The 16,405-nt window shown below is 38.2% G+C and overlaps 1 protein-coding gene across 2 annotated transcripts in view; it reads left to right on the top strand.

Moving 5' to 3' along the window:
• LOC129779409 (uncharacterized) overlaps positions 1-9,633 on the top strand; it is a 28,409-nt gene extending 18,776 nt beyond the window's left edge. For both annotated transcript variants that reach the window (XM_055786859.1, XM_055786860.1), the window contains exon 2: positions 8,232-9,633. In XM_055786859.1, the coding sequence (XP_055642834.1) occupies positions 8,232-9,338 (1,107 nt within the window). In that variant the 3' untranslated portion in view covers positions 9,339-9,633. The remainder of the gene's footprint in view (positions 1-8,231) is intronic.
• The last annotated feature ends 6,772 nt before the right edge of the window (positions 9,634-16,405 follow it).

Raw genomic sequence — 16,405 nt, forward strand, 5'->3', positions numbered from 1 at the left:
ATCTCACAACATACCCACCGACACTGAAAGCCTCCGAAACATCAATTTTATAACGGTATAATAATCAAACTTCGTTTGTTTCTATGAACGTGCGAAAGTGAACATGGCACATGGAAATATCACTTTCATCCGTCTTTTTCGACGTGATTTCACAAATATTCACTTAACGCTATCACATTAGCCTCATATTCAGCTGGAGCTCTATAAAAATGTACGTTTTTAGTTGATCAATTACTTCCTAAAAATAGCATTTTTACATGGATGCGGTGGGCAATCAAAGATAAACACAACGACTGACGTCACTATTTGCGAAATAGTTATGGCAGCGCATGCTATGTCGCTCGAAACTCGACCATCTTCATTACCTTTTGTTCCAGGACATTGCTTTAACTGGTATATTTCCTGATCATGCGTTCCGCTTGCAATGGCTCCTCAAAAGGGATCAAGGCAATCATCGCAACTAAAAGTGATTGGATTAAACTTTACACAGTTATCGAGAAGTTATCTGATAACTTCTTTCTCTATTCTCTGATAAATATCACGAGACCTTCGTGTAATCGAATAAACGACGAAATTATATTCTGAAAAAACTTCTTGTAAAGTTGTTCATTTCAGCATCCTGTTGGAATGTTTGTCGATATGATACGACCTAAACTTTTCTCGCATGCATATTTGCCGAATTGTGCGCCACAATGAGTTTTTCGCCTAATCACGTTCGGAGATACCAAAGGATTATTCCGGACTGCCCTGATGATCTTCACTCGTAGTTTCCGGTCATATGTTCCACTTCTACGTTTAGTTCGTTTTGCACCATCCAACGTCAATGTTTCCCGGTAACGTTTGAGCAAGGTTTTACAGTTGATTTTGGAAATTTGATAGCCTTGACGGTAATGACAACAATGGGCTTTCAACGTGAAGTGTAGATTTTTTTACAACTCTCGCGTAATCCTCGATAACTTTCCAACGCTTGTATCAATCCTGATGGATTTTTTACCACTAAGTAAACAATCCTTCTAGATTAAATCGCTGTCATTAGTTTCTTGGCACGACAACTTTCGGAGCTTCTTCTTTTTTATTGACTCTAACGTTCCTAGTGGAACGTAGTATTAGTCGCGTCACTTTTATTAGTACTTAGTTGAGATTTCTATGCCAAATAATACGGCCTTAAAATATTCTAAGTGGCAATCTCTAGAATACGCGTGACCACAGTGCAAGTCGGAAGAAATTTCTTTGACGAAAAATCCCCCGACCAGAACGGGAATCGAACCCGAACTCCTGGTGTGATATATTAGGCTGTCAAAAAAGTCCTGCGGTATTTCCGCGAGGTGTCGTTGTAAGCGCGTAGTTCTAGTTGTATTCATTGTATCGAGTCATACTATAGCTTGTTGGAAAGGTAAAGGCGCTATGATATAGTCCTTGACAGTGTTTTGTTTGGTTAAGTCGTTCGTGAGTTATAGTGTCGCAAATATGGAGCAAAATAAAGAGAAAATCCGACATATTTTACAGTACTACTATGACAAAGGCAAAAATGCATCTCAAGCTGCCAATAAAATTTGTGCAGTTTATGGACTCGAAACAGTTTCCATTTCCACCGCACAACGATGGTTTCAACGTTTTCGTTCTGGTGTAGAGGTCGTCGAAGATGCGCCACGCTCCGGAAGGCCTGTCGTCGAAAATTGCGACAAAATCGCTGAATTAGCCGAGAAAGACCGGCATAGTAGCAGCCGTAGCATCGGCCGAGAGCTGGGGATAAGTCATCAAACCGTTATTAACCATTTGAAGAAGCTTGGATTCACAAAGAAGCTCGATGTATGGGTGCCACACACGTTGACGCAAAATAACATCTTTGACCGTATCGACGCATGTGAATCGCTGCTGAATCGCAACAAAATCGACCCGTTTCTGAAGCGGATGGTGACTGGCGATGAAAAGTGAGTCACTTACGACAACGTGAAGCGAAAACGGTCGTGGTCGAAGCCCGCTGAAGCGGTGGCCAAGCCCTCATTAACGGCCAGGAAGGTTCTGCTGTGTGTTTGGTGGGATTGTCAAGGAATAATCTATTATGAGCTGCTTCCCTATGGCTAAACGCTCAATTCGGACCTGTACTGCCAACAAATGGACCGCTTGAAGGTAGCACTCATGAAGAAGAGGCCATCTTTGATAAACAGAGGCCGCATTGTCTTCCATTAGGAAAACGCCAGGCCACACACTTCTTTGGTGACGCGCCAGAAGCTCCGGGATCTCGGATGGGAGGTTCTTTTGCATCCGCCGTATAGTCCGGACCTTGCACCAAGTGACTACCACCTGTTTTTGTCCATGGCGAACGAGCTAGGTAGTCAGAAGTTAGCCACAAAAGAGGCCTGTGAAAATTGGCTATCCGGGTTTTTTGCCAATAAGGAAGCGAGCTTCTATAACAGGGGTATTATGAAGTTGGCATCTCGTTGGGAACAAGTCATCGAACAAAACGGCGCATATTTGACTTAAAACAGATGATTGTAACTAATTTTATAAACAAATGAAAATTCAAAAAATATACCGCAGGACTTTTTAACAGCCTAATATGTGTGACGGTGTACCGCTAACCACTCGACCACAGGAGCACACACTTTAGGAGCTGCAGTTACTAAAAATAAATACTAACTGTAACAGACTTTACTATTAAAAAAATCAGAATATTCATCAACATAGTGTCCGGCGCGGAATTTACCATGTGAAAAATTTTGCGACCAGAATGGGGAATATGAGTCGTTTTAAAACACATTTTCCTTTGCGCTCTAATCCGATAGGCTTCTGAGCTACCATTTTTTCTTTATATTTCTCGCACTATACTAGGAAACTCCTTCAATAGTTCTGATTTCGCGCAAGTAGCATAGTTATAATTCTGATACATCAGCCTTGTTTTATGTCTTTGTGCTTTCTCATCGTTGTTTTGAGGTTACGGTAACTATTCCCCTGTAACAGAATTTCAAGCACAAAATTTGTTCGAATTATGAAAATAAGGATTTTCTTAGATTTGAAATAAATTTAAAAATACTTAAATTACTTAAACAATTGTTTATGAAAAAACAGACAGTAGCCACTCACTATCACGGAAAGGCAGCTGAAAATCACAAATATTTTAATCAGGTCCATGGAATATAACAATGGAAAATAACGGTTCTATCAGATTCTGATTTTTTTGCGAATTTGCCCGATTATAATTTTTATCCACAAAATTTAAAGGGGCGCACGCGTTTATTCGTTGCTGTTGTCGAATCACGGATAACATTAGTCATCACTATGTACAATTTATTCAGTCATTATTTTCTAACCAAACCCAACAGAGAAGAAATGGAAAAAAAGTTTCAAACATCATGGACCCCACATACGATCTAATAATCTAGTTCCAATCTAGGTTAGTCACCATAATCTAGTTCCAATCAGAAGTTAGCCACAAAAGAGGCCTGTGAAAATTGGCTATCCGGGTTTTTTGCCAATGAGGGAGCGAGCTTCTATAACAGGGGTATTATGAAGTTGGCATCTCGTTGGGAACAAGTCATCGAACAAAACGGCGCATATTTGACTTAAAACAGATGATTGTAACTAATTTTATGAACAAATGAAAATTCAAAAAATATACCGCAGGACTTTTTAACAGCCTAATATGTGTGACGGTGTACCGCTAACCACTCGACCACAGGAGCACACACTTTAGGAGCTGCAGTTACTAAAAATAAATACTAACTGTAACAGACTTTACTATTAAAAAAATCAGAATATTCATCAACATAGTGTCCGGCGCGGAATTTACCATGTGAAAAATTTTGCGACCAGAATGGGGAATATGAGTCGTTTTAAAACACATTTTCCTTTGCGCTCTAATCCGATAGGCTTCTGAGCTACCATTTTTTCTTTATATTTCTCGCACTATACTAGGAAACTCCTTCAATAGTTCTGATTTCGCGCAAGTAGCATAGTTATAATTCTGATACATCAGCCTTGTTTTATGTCTTTGTGCTTTCTCATCGTTGTTTTGAGGTTACGGTAACTATTCCCCTGTAACAGAATTTCAAGCACAAAATTTGTTCGAATTATGAAAATAAGGATTTTCTTAGATTTGAAATAAATTTAAAAATACTTAAATTACTTAAACAATTGTTTATGAAAAAACAGACAGTAGCCACTCACTATCACGGAAAGGCAGCTGAAAATCACAAATATTTTAATCAGGTCCATGGAATATAACAATGGAAAATAACGGTTCTATCAGATTCTGATTTTTTTGCGAATTTGCCCGATTATAATTTTTATCCACAAAATTTAAAGGGGCGCACGCGTTTATTCGTTGCTGTTGTCGAATCACGGATAACATTAGTCATCACTATGTACAATTTATTCAGTCATTATTTTCTAACCAAACCCAACAGAGAAGAAATGGAAAAAAAGTTTCAAACATCATGGACCCCACATACGATCTAATAATCTAGTTCCAATCTAGGTTAGTCACCATAATCTAGTTCCAATCAGAAGTTAGCCACAAAAGAGGCCTGTGAAAATTGGCTATCCGGGTTTTTTGCCAATGAGGGAGCGAGCTTCTATAACAGGGGTATTATGAAGTTGGCATCTCGTTGGGAACAAGTCATCGAACAAAACGGCGCATATTTGACTTAAAACAGATGATTGTAACTAATTTTATGAACAAATGAAAATTCAAAAAATATACCGCAGGACTTTTTAACAGCCTAATATGTGTGACGGTGTACCGCTAACCACTCGACCACAGGAGCACACACTTTAGGAGCTGCAGTTACTAAAAATAAATACTAACTGTAACAGACTTTACTATTAAAAAAATCAGAATATTCATCAACATAGTGTCCGGCGCGGAATTTACCATGTGAAAAATTTTGCGACCAGAATGGGGAATATGAGTCGTTTTAAAACACATTTTCCTTTGCGCTCTAATCCGATAGGCTTCTGAGCTACCATTTTTTCTTTATATTTCTCGCACTATACTAGGAAACTCCTTCAATAGTTCTGATTTCGCGCAAGTAGCATAGTTATAATTCTGATACATCAGCCTTGTTTTATGTCTTTGTGCTTTCTCATCGTTGTTTTGAGGTTACGGTAACTATTCCCCTGTAACAGAATTTCAAGCACAAAATTTGTTCGAATTATGAAAATAAGGATTTTCTTAGATTTGAAATAAATTTAAAAATACTTAAATTACTTAAACAATTGTTTATGAAAAAACAGACAGTAGCCACTCACTATCACGGAAAGGCAGCTGAAAATCACAAATATTTTAATCAGGTCCATGGAATATAACAATGGAAAATAACGGTTCTATCAGATTCTGATTTTTTTGCGAATTTGCCCGATTATAATTTTTATCCACAAAATTTAAAGGGGCACACGCGTTTATTCGTTGCTGTTGTCGAATCACGGATAACATTAGTCATCACTATGTACAATTTATTCAGTCATTATTTTCTAACCAAACCCAACAGAGAAGAAATGGAAAAAAAGTTTCAAACATCATGGACCCCACATACGATCTAATAATCTAGTTCCAATCTAGGTGGAAAACGATGACATCTTTTCACTCGAATAAATTAACTCGATCATCGCGGTGGACGTTCGAATGCAGCCAAAATCTAGATATTTTACCACCAACTTGCAAAACGAGTTTCAATGAGTCGTTACCTTTCATTATTGGGTAGCGTGGCCGATTCATCCGTTGTATTTTTGTTGTGAAACAAAATTTCGCACTGCAACCCACCCTAACCCACTTCGATTTCAGAATTTGTCAAGATTGTCGTAAGCTAGGCCAATTAAACGGTAACTGGTAGATTTATTTTTTTGCTGCTCAAATATTAGAATTTGAAGAATGAGCATTGAAAATGTAAGTTATGCTAATTTATCATATACCTACCTAACGTGTTCATTCATACATTGAACTAATTTCGGAAGGCGATGAGAAAAAAAAACTACAGAAGATAGTTCTTCTTCTTGAATGGCGTTAACGTTCCCTGTGGAACTTTTGCCGTCTCAACGTATGCATTAACTAGCGTCATTTATTAATACTTAGTTTAGATTTTTCAAGCCAAATAACACGCCTTGAATTTATTCCGAGGAGCAAGATCTAGAATACGCGTGACCACAGTGCAAGTCGAAGGAAATTTCTGTGAAGAAAAATCCCCCGGCCAGAACGGGAATCGAACCCGAACACCCGGCATGATAATGTGAGACGCTAACCACTCGACCACGGGTGCACACACAGATAGTTGAATTGAACTTTTTTCTTCCTAAATCCTACGTTTATTTTTTGTAGATCTATATCAAATAAATCGAAACATAAAGAAGCATAAGAATTTCATGTCATGCTTTCAGCAGGGCTAATGTACTCATTTCTAGTTTGGTGGAACGAACTAATTCTCTAACAAATAAAAAAAGTTAAACAGAACACGTGTACACCTTGTTAGCGAATGTCTAATATCAACGAGATTTATATTCTACAAAGTATTGCAGAACTCAAGTTCAATTGTCTCATGTTGATATTCTAGGCACAACTGTCCCACCACGATTTTTTAAGCCTGTGACCAAGATTGATTGATTCAAATGACGGATCTTTTCAAATTTCATTAAACAATAGTTCTCCGCTTATAAAAAACCCAGTGTATTGCTAAACCGAAATGCTTAAAGCTTCTGGTAGACAAATATGCTAGAGAACTTCGAATGCGTTTTTCTCAGTTGCTGATTTTGGAACATGGGACAACTATTAGTACAACGATAGTATTGTCGATGTAAAGATGAGTGTTGGCATGTTCGTTAGCTCTTCCGTGGCCTCTATCAACTGTTTCTCCGTTTTAGACACCAAATTACTGAATGGATCATCCATTCGACACTTTCGCCTTTCTCCAGAAGGGAGAGGATGTTTTGAATGCCGGATCGGCTATATTCGACGGACACGAAGTGCCTGACGATGTTCAACTTTTTCGCTCCGAGATCGAGCTGCCAGTATGAACGAAGCATTGAGCATAGTTACCTGATTTCTATCGCCGTGGTTACCTAAAAGTAAGAATTTGACAACATTGTTAATAATTCCTTTTTGGCATTGCACTGTTGTACTATCCATTTCAATGTTATGTAAAGATTTTATTATTAGTTATTAGATAATTAGTTATTATTGTTAATTTACCAAGCTTGACATTTGAAACCATGACATCTACTAAATAACGCATATACCTTTCTCTCTATTGTGAAGCATTTGATTTTCCTGGTTCATATACCAGGGAAAACTATATAGAATTAAATAACACAAATTGGAAAGTATGAACATATGTGAAGGAAGTATAGCAGCTCATATTATCGAATGTTTTTTGGAGGTTCGTTTTACAAATTTTTATTGTTGACAACTTACCCGTGATTCGTGACAAATGTCGAAATGAACAATGTGATTTTGTATTGCCATTCCATCACTGAAAGCTTTACCTCAGCAACTTTTGAAAATTATAAAATTTCCGAAATCAAAAATCGTACTGTGTGAAAAATTTGTTTCGCCAACATAGATCATTCCATTGTGGCCAGTTATCCATCATTTATCCATCATGAATGGATTCACCAAGAAACAATTATTGCATTTGACGGCGCCAGTGGTTGTAATGTTAGCGTAACTAGGTTCAATTCCAGCTGGCGTCGCAGAGACTTTCTGAGGCGAAAAATCTCTAGTTACGTCTTCCTTCGGAAGGCAAGTAAGGCTGTTGTCCCAGCTCATGAGTTGTTGAGTCTGATAGGGAGGAAATAGGTGGGGAGTCGCCTCCCGGATGTCGGTGATTGCTACTAAACTTGGCGTAAATATGCCGACGAAAATAAAGCGAAGATAAATATATTGCCTTTGGTGCGTAGGCAGTATAAGAGTTTCCAGTGCATCCAGAAGATGCAATGTATGGTGCGGTTTATGGTTTAATTTCGATAAGCTTTTTTTCGTCCAAAAGCAAATATTGAATCTAGCCGATATGCAGTTCCAACAAGATGTCACTATTTACTACACAGAACCCGAAACAAAGAGCTAATTGAGAGGCAGGTTTAGGGAGTAATTAATTTCTCGTTTTGGATCTGACCGCCTAGATCATATGATTTGACATCTCTATGGTATTGTTATATTGCATTTTTGTATATTGTTTTCTATTACTCGTAATACCTATCTAATCTAATTATCCATATTAATATCTAATTATTTTTCTCCACAGTATCTTCTATTAGATGCATTCTTGCTGTTATCGGCAACAGCTCTGGCCAGCGGAAATGCTCAAACGAACCAAAAGCCTGCCTCAGCGTCCGCCCAGACGGGAAAAACTTCGCACGGAAAACGTGAGGTCTCAACGGGGTTTAGTCCACCGGATTATACTCAACCAAGTCAGCCGGGATACAGCTACGGAGTACCGCAAACTTCGTTTAACTTACCTCAATTTTCGGAAAATAAATTCTTCTCCTCACCTTACAAATTCACTGCTCCGCAACATCCACAATATAACGGATTCAATTCCTTCTCTGAAGGTTCAGTAAAATACAGCATCGGTTCTAAGGAACTGTCGGATTTGCTAAAGATGCTACATTCTTCGAATCCCACCATATCTATCAGAGCCATTCCTTCAGACCACAGTTGGGGAGCGTCATCATACAACCCGTTTGACTCTTTTGCGAATTACAAACCAACAATGTTCAAGATCAATGAGATCGCTTCACCGTCTTATGGAACTCCGCTAGCGCCGCCACTGAATTCGTATCTTCCAACCAGCTACGGCGAGCCTCACGGTTACGAGCCATCGTATGCATCCATGATTAAAGGTCTTAAACACTATTCCACGTCGTTCAAAGCACCATCATCCGATCTGTATTCTGGCAACAAGTACATCTCTGCCATCAAGCCAATAACTTCGCAACCGAAACCACAGGTCGCCTCCCCGTTGCATACATCGGTTGAGATCCACAGACCCTTCAAACCGTCAACTTTCCTTGGAACAACCAGTGAGATTCCGGATTACTCGCACTCCCAATCTTCACCTCCGTCATCTCACAACTCCTACATAACGCCTGCCTTACAGTACCTACCACCCCCGAAGAGTCCCAATAAGGTGACATTTGAACAACCATCGAATAGTTATCTTCCCCCGCATCAGCCATCCAAACCCAACAACGCATATCTTCCTTCCAAGCCGTCCAATACTTACCTGCCGGCCGTTTCCACCAATTCCCACAGCTCGGAGGAATCCCGCGAGTCTTATGACTTCAGCGGATCGTCGTCGGTACCTTCCGGAGGACACAGCCAATACCACAAACACCCCTGGCAACCGTAAACCAAGAATCGCCAAGCAGCGGTCCGACAACTTGATGATGATGATCCAAAGACGATTCTAGAGAGAGAGAGAATTACAAATGTTCGTATTAGGGCTATGCTGATAAGTTATTTGAAGTGTGTATATGAGATGCGAAGAAAGAGAGAAGGGCAAAGTAAATGATAGTAGTATTTTGTGATTAGTGTGTATATATTCATTATCCTGTGAATTATGGTCCAATAATTTTTAGCGACAGGTTGTTAATCGAATACCCCAGTACTGACATTGTTGAATTATACACTTTTAGCGATGCGGATCGGAGGAAAATAATAATAAATTTATGATATGTTTATTTATGTTTTATTTCGATTTTCGCTGTAATGATAAAATCAACTTTCATCTCAATAATTTCCATTTTTTATCTTCCGAGAAAGGATTACTTTATCATTCCGATGTTACCAAACAAACCAGTTGTTGCAATCTTTTTGTTGTTGCATCAAAATTCTGTTTTTTTGGCACAATTTGAAATGTATTTGCGAAAACACTATCGTGACGTATTTATTTAGCTACATTTTTTATCAGTGTCGGATCGCTTCGGGTTACCAGTTATTTTCCACCTGAAAAAAATCATGATCTCTATTTAAAATTATCAACAATATATACCTCATATACCGCCATAATCGGCAAGCTCTCTGATGTTTATTCGGCGATTGTTCTTAATCATTTTGTTTGCTTGTCCACGATAACGTTGTTTACAGTTTAACTGGACGGATCGGGACAGCTGCTGTCTTCAACACCTTCACAATCTTCTTAAAGTGTTTGACCCAAACTTGAACTCTTGCTTTACTTATAATAGTCTCCTTAAATGCAAAAGTCCACATTCGAATGTGGTGCTACACGTTAATTCATTTGTCAAGCAATATTCCACGCGAATCCATTACCTGTTTTCCTCAATTGAAAGTTTACTTAACAAATAAAAATCCTTCGATTTTTTTTTCGATTTTTTATGACAACAACTTTCAATATATGCTTGAAACAAATATAAAATGAATTGTCTTATTCGAGTTTATAAATATTTATTATACTTAGAGTTTGTATCGTATCGATTAACGGGCATTTGATTGGAAAGTATCGCATTCACTCATCAGAACTGATCGGTTCCTGTAATTACCAACACCTTCTAATTGTTTTAACCGCCGAACTCATTCGACTACATCGGCGATTACACATTGGCAAAGATGCAGTCTGTGGTATAATGGTTTACCACGCCTCTCCGGAATTAATCCGACAAAGAGATCGATGTAGAAAAAACTGGAGAATTTCGAGTCTCTCATTTTTATGTTGGAATATTTATGGTTTACTTTAGCTACCGATGAGTTCCAAGAGACAAAACCAGACAAAATGAAACCGCGAAAACCACCTCGAAATTTTCGGTTGATATTAACCGGAACCACGGTTCTGAGGGTTCTAGGGTTCAAATTCAAAAATTAGCTAACCCTCAGAAAACTCAAAATGTTGGTGTGAAAATCTCTGCCTCGAAGTCAAATGGGCAGTAGTTAAGCTAAATATTGGTGTGCGTGTCACTAACCGATGTGACAAACGAATAATTCTAGATCGTTGAGCTCACGAAATGAAAATTGATGGTATTTTCAGATCAGATCAAAATTTGTTCGAAAAAATTGCGTGTAATTTGGTTAAATTCTTTATTTAAAAATCATTTTTTTCTCATTAGATCAATCAATAGTATACGATAAAAAGCTTCCACTTAGCCAAATACGAAAAGCCGTGCCCTCATCTTAGTCATAAGCCACGTCGATTTTTTTTACCCTTTTTGGGTATTTTAGGCTCATTAGCATTTTAGCTGTAACAGAGCCAAATAGAACCAAATCGTGTACATGTCACATGTTTATCATATCTATAATTAGCACATTACACAGTTGCCATTATTCGGCGTTAGAGTATTCCCTTCTATACCATTGCATATGGTACACATTTACACAGTAGCCATTTAGGCGTAAGAGTTTTCTTTCTGTTCTTCCATCGTCCAGTTAGACCGGACAGCGGAGACAGTTGATTGATCAATGTTGAGTTATTTATAGAACAGCAGCCCGATGTGTTTTGCAGAGCAGAGCAGTTGTATGGATGAATCGATCTTATTTCGACCGTGGAACGATCTCCATCGCTGATGATTGTTGCGTGGGCTTAGTTATTCTGTAACAACACAAAGATGGTCAATGAGGGCCCTGAGTTTTTAACTCACGATCGATCGCTTACTAATCGCACGATTCTTACGATCAATCGCTTACTTGCACGTTTAACCAATGTGGCTACGGAAACCCATCCTACGTCGATTTTGTTCACCGCAAAACACCAGTTTGCTTCAAATTGTCCTTCGCTTCCCACCGTTTTTTACGTCTTCTTCAAATTTCGCGTGACGATTACTCAATACACCAAAAATTACATTAAATGAGCTTATAAAATAGCAGAAAATGTGCTACTCTTCCATATTGGTATAGCATTTGTATAATATATATGCTATAGCAATATGAGCGAGCGAAACAAGAGATACATTGCAAATAAGCACGCACTAAAGCTTTTCGCATATTTTGCCAAATACCAGACAGAAAAGGTAGATTCACGTTCATGCTCTCCTTTTTACTCTTGGAAAACACTTTCCAACTTAATTTTATAATGAGGTGTAATATTCTCACGCATTTATGTAACGGCACCAGTAGCTATGTGGATAGCCTGGTCGTGTAAAACAACCTTGCATTACAGCCGGCCTTGATTCGATCGCTGTTTGGACTCTTTTTTGGGTACAATCCCAAGCTGACGTTTTGTCTGAGAGAAGAGATGTCTACTCCCATATATATAAACATCTAAAAGCTTTTGAAAAAGGTGCTTTTATTTGTACATTTCACCCTTCAGCACACGAAAAAGCGTTTTTTTTCAGCTGCAGATGGAACGTATTCTGTCAACACTAGTTTGGGTGCAACGCCATCATCACATTTTTTTCTGCATACCATTTCATCGTCTTTTGACATAGGACTATGTATTTAATTTCTATATAGAGAGTCAATATACGAAAAATGTAACGATTTATTGAGAGTTTTCAAACGCATATTACTCAAAATCGTTATTGCAACCTATGTTGTGTTATATATCATTAGAAACAAATTTATCCAGCATTTTTTTGTATAAAGCATAAACAGTGAATATAGTAAAAAAGTTAACAATTTGACGATTTAAGTGGGTATGTTTTGTTTCGATTGCACTAACCACTTGCTTTCCTCCCACGCGCAATGAACAATCTTTTTGACTAAATTCGGGCGTTAGCTAACAATGTTAGTTGATGCGTATAATGAATCATTCTCCGTTTACCGATAATAGGCATTTATCAGTTATTGTATTTTAAGTTGTCCAATCAATTCGTACTAACAATTACTATGCTACTAACAATTTATGTAATTGTGATCCAGGATGTCATAGTATCGTTCATGTTATCTGGTCAGGCGAAAAATGAAAATGAATGAAGATCGAAAGGGTATACTCGGGCATATCAGATTATGACAGCTCGAGTTGTTGCAATCTTAATATTATGCTCCCCATATATGTCTTCCTAAGAACCCCGCTTCATTCCCTCGAATGCACATGCCCTTTCTCCTTTCCATTTCCTATACATAAGCAGAACTTAGCACCCAATAAGATTAATTCACTACAGCAGCTACACGAACCCCCCAAGTGAGCATTCATGGTCATAGAATACTCAATACACATACATCGCCGGGCTATAAAGTTATTACAAACAATGTTCCGGACAACGTGGAGACGAAGGAGAAAAAGCTATATCTATCTAAAATATATTTCTGTAGTAATAGATTTATTTGACCTATATTTATGTAGATCTTCTCAATATATTTATGTATATCTTAACTGTTAAGATTTGTGTTCAAAATTGATACATGATGACTTTTTGTCTTCTTCTGCATAATAGAATAAACAGAAGAAAAGGCTAGTAATGGCTTTAATTGTATTTTGTGTACATTTTTGAACGCAATGTGGTTCCGGATTCTACCACGTTATCTCATCTAATCCGTTAAAGGATACAAGTTCATATAGGAAACGATTTTTTTCCATTTGATGTATCAAAAGAGAAAGAATTACAAATTTTGAACAATGGAAAAACCCAATTCAAATGCAATTGCTACACACAATCACAGTCCTATCCGTCGTCTCGTCCGTGCCCCTAGGACACACAATCACAGTCGTCTCGTCCGTGCCCCTAGGCTCAGACCCATCAACTTTTTTCTCCATAATGGCATTTTGAGGATAGGCAGGAGATTTTTCTCTTGGATTCATTGACATATATGTTCTAGTCGATGGTCTCGGTGACGATAAAAACATCGCTTTCGTAACCCCAGGTGTAGATTGTCTGCCGAACAGGGTATTTTTGGGGATACTTTCAGTTTTTTTCAGTTGCATTTATATTTTTTTTTTGCATCGTGGTATAAAATGACTGTCCCGAAAGCTGCTTGAAATCCAATGTTATTAAGGGGCTGTCCACATGCCATGTGGACAACTTTAGGAGGGTAGGTGTCCACGAAAATGCCCACGCATGTCCATGGTGGGGGGAGGGGGTATAGATTACATCCACGTGGACACTAAAAATATATCAGTATTGAACAATATGTGAAAACTATTCTACATTTCCAAGAAATTTATTCGTATTTATGAATAAAAGGCTGTCTGATAGTGCCACTTGGTGGGACTTCTATATTTCTTCATATCGTTGAAATTAGTTGCTGAAAGCTGAGCTGAAAGAGATCGATTTATTTTCATTGATTTCAAAGGATCATGCATTATCGATCAGAATTGAGATGCCATTATCGACAGGATTCAGACGCCTACCCTTTTTGACCGAAAAACATAAAATGGTTCGTATCTTCATATACGACTTGCTTTATAAATGCAATGAATGCTCGCAGTTTGAAGCAATTCGTGACAGGCGCAGAAAAATATAAATTACAACAATGTTGAGCGAAAAAAAAATCATTGAGATGAGCGAAATGAACCATCATTAGATATTTCCAAAGCCGGTCTTCACTCGCAGAATGTCATTCTTTGTATCTAGTGGGATAGGAGAGGAATTCTGCATTATGAGCTTCTACCAAACAATCAATCAATGAATTCCAACAAGTACTTATCGCAGCTAAACGAATCAAATTCGGCGATCTCGAATAAACGTTCACAATTAACCAAGACGTTCTCTTCCAGAATAATACTAAAACCTTATGTTTTTTTTTATAAACAACCAAACATTTTTGGAGTTAAACTAGGATGTGAGAGTCCACCTGGTATCATCAACTATTGCATCCTCTGATTATCACTCGATCAGACCGCTAAGAAAAAATGTTTAAGGTCGAGTATTTCGACTGGACTGCCCAGCATTTTGACGAGGAGACAAAGAAGTTCTGGATGATCGATTTCGCAAGTTGCGCAAAGGATGACGAAAGATTGTGGGAAAAAACAGTGCACATAGAATTGAATAAATGTATGTATGTCTGAAATGCCTTCGATTTTGTTTTCTTAAAAATCGGCATGATTATTCCAATTAACTCAATATTTCCTAAGATTTATGAAGTTGAACGAAGAAAAGATCATTGATAGATGAAACGCGGGGACTTAGTACACTGGTTTTAATGGGATAATGAATCTACGGATCAGTTAAGTGAACGGCATCAGATATTAGGCACTGACTTACGTCTATTTGTTTGATCGGTAATGTTGAAGTTGAACTAGCCAAACCTATATAACACAGCATATGTATATCTTCAAACGCAGGATGATATCCATATCGATTTTTATACTCCTACTGTCTTGTTTCAACAACAAGACAACTTGGGGGGGGGGGGGGGGGAAGAGGGGTGCCTGAAATTGTACTTTTTGTGTTCACGTGGTATGTGGACAGCCCGTAACTTCGCATGCGAGAAACTTGGGTATTCTGTTGCACGAGCTAAATTTTCAAGTATTGCTTGAGCCCTTTTTTGAGAACAAAAAGGCCAACGTCAAAATACAGGATTCATTCTACACGCACAAAATGAAGAGTATTCACGTTTTTTTTAATGTACACTCGAAAGTAATGCTTCAAATTTAAGTTGACGGATTTTGATTGTTCCACCTTTTAGTATGTTACAAATTGAAGATTGTAGATTTAGAATCAAAAGTAAAATAAATCCTTCGTTGCTAAATATCAATTTCATCTCTTCTCCTGACAATCGTAGAAGAATGACCAATGAATGATCATGGCGCCGATCATTAATATTTTGTGATCAGCAGAAGTCAGGTCGTGACGCACCACGAAGCGAAGGAAAACACAAGTTGAGGTGTTAACTCTAATTATTTGGACACCAATGTACTTTCTGGTGGGTTCACCGGTTAACATCTTGACAGTTTTAATGGTATACATTTTGCTCGTACCGATGTAGTGTTACTACATTCAAAGAGCTGGTTTCGTTTTGAGTTTAGTTTCGCGATCATCGTCTATATTATCAAGGCTATCTCCATGGCTAGAGGAAAGGCTTAACAACTGGGCTTGCGTGATCATTTGAATTTGTCTTACTTTTTCACAAGAATCATACAAAATGTTTTAATTATTTGCGTCAGTTCAAATGGTGCTGTTTGAATCAGTCGTGTCTTCATGAGGGACGAAAAATAGGTCGTTTGTAGTATTTCGTAGTAGTTTGTAGCTACAATCGGATCATGTTTTCCGAACACTATACTGCATTCCATCAGACACAAACCGAATCTCGCGTCAATCTGGCACATTTATGTTTCATATCCATGCGGTAATCGTGAATAACGGCGTACCAAATGCGATTCAATGGCAAAGTATGATTAAAAACAGAGCCGGCGCATGCCATCATATACCAGGAGATTAAATCTCCCCATAAAAGTTATGTAACGATCACGACGCGCGATACACATTGAAACAAGATCAAACCGACGGTTTCCTCTCCCTCCAGAAATCCGATTTCCGTACGTGGAGTGAGGACAGGTTTTCCAGCAATTGATCGTTGGTGGTATTGTTT

The sequence above is a fragment of the Toxorhynchites rutilus genome, chromosome 3 (genome assembly GCF_029784135.1).
Source record: "Toxorhynchites rutilus septentrionalis strain SRP chromosome 3, ASM2978413v1, whole genome shotgun sequence".
In the NCBI taxonomy this organism is placed as follows: Eukaryota; Metazoa; Arthropoda; class Insecta; order Diptera; family Culicidae; genus Toxorhynchites; species Toxorhynchites rutilus.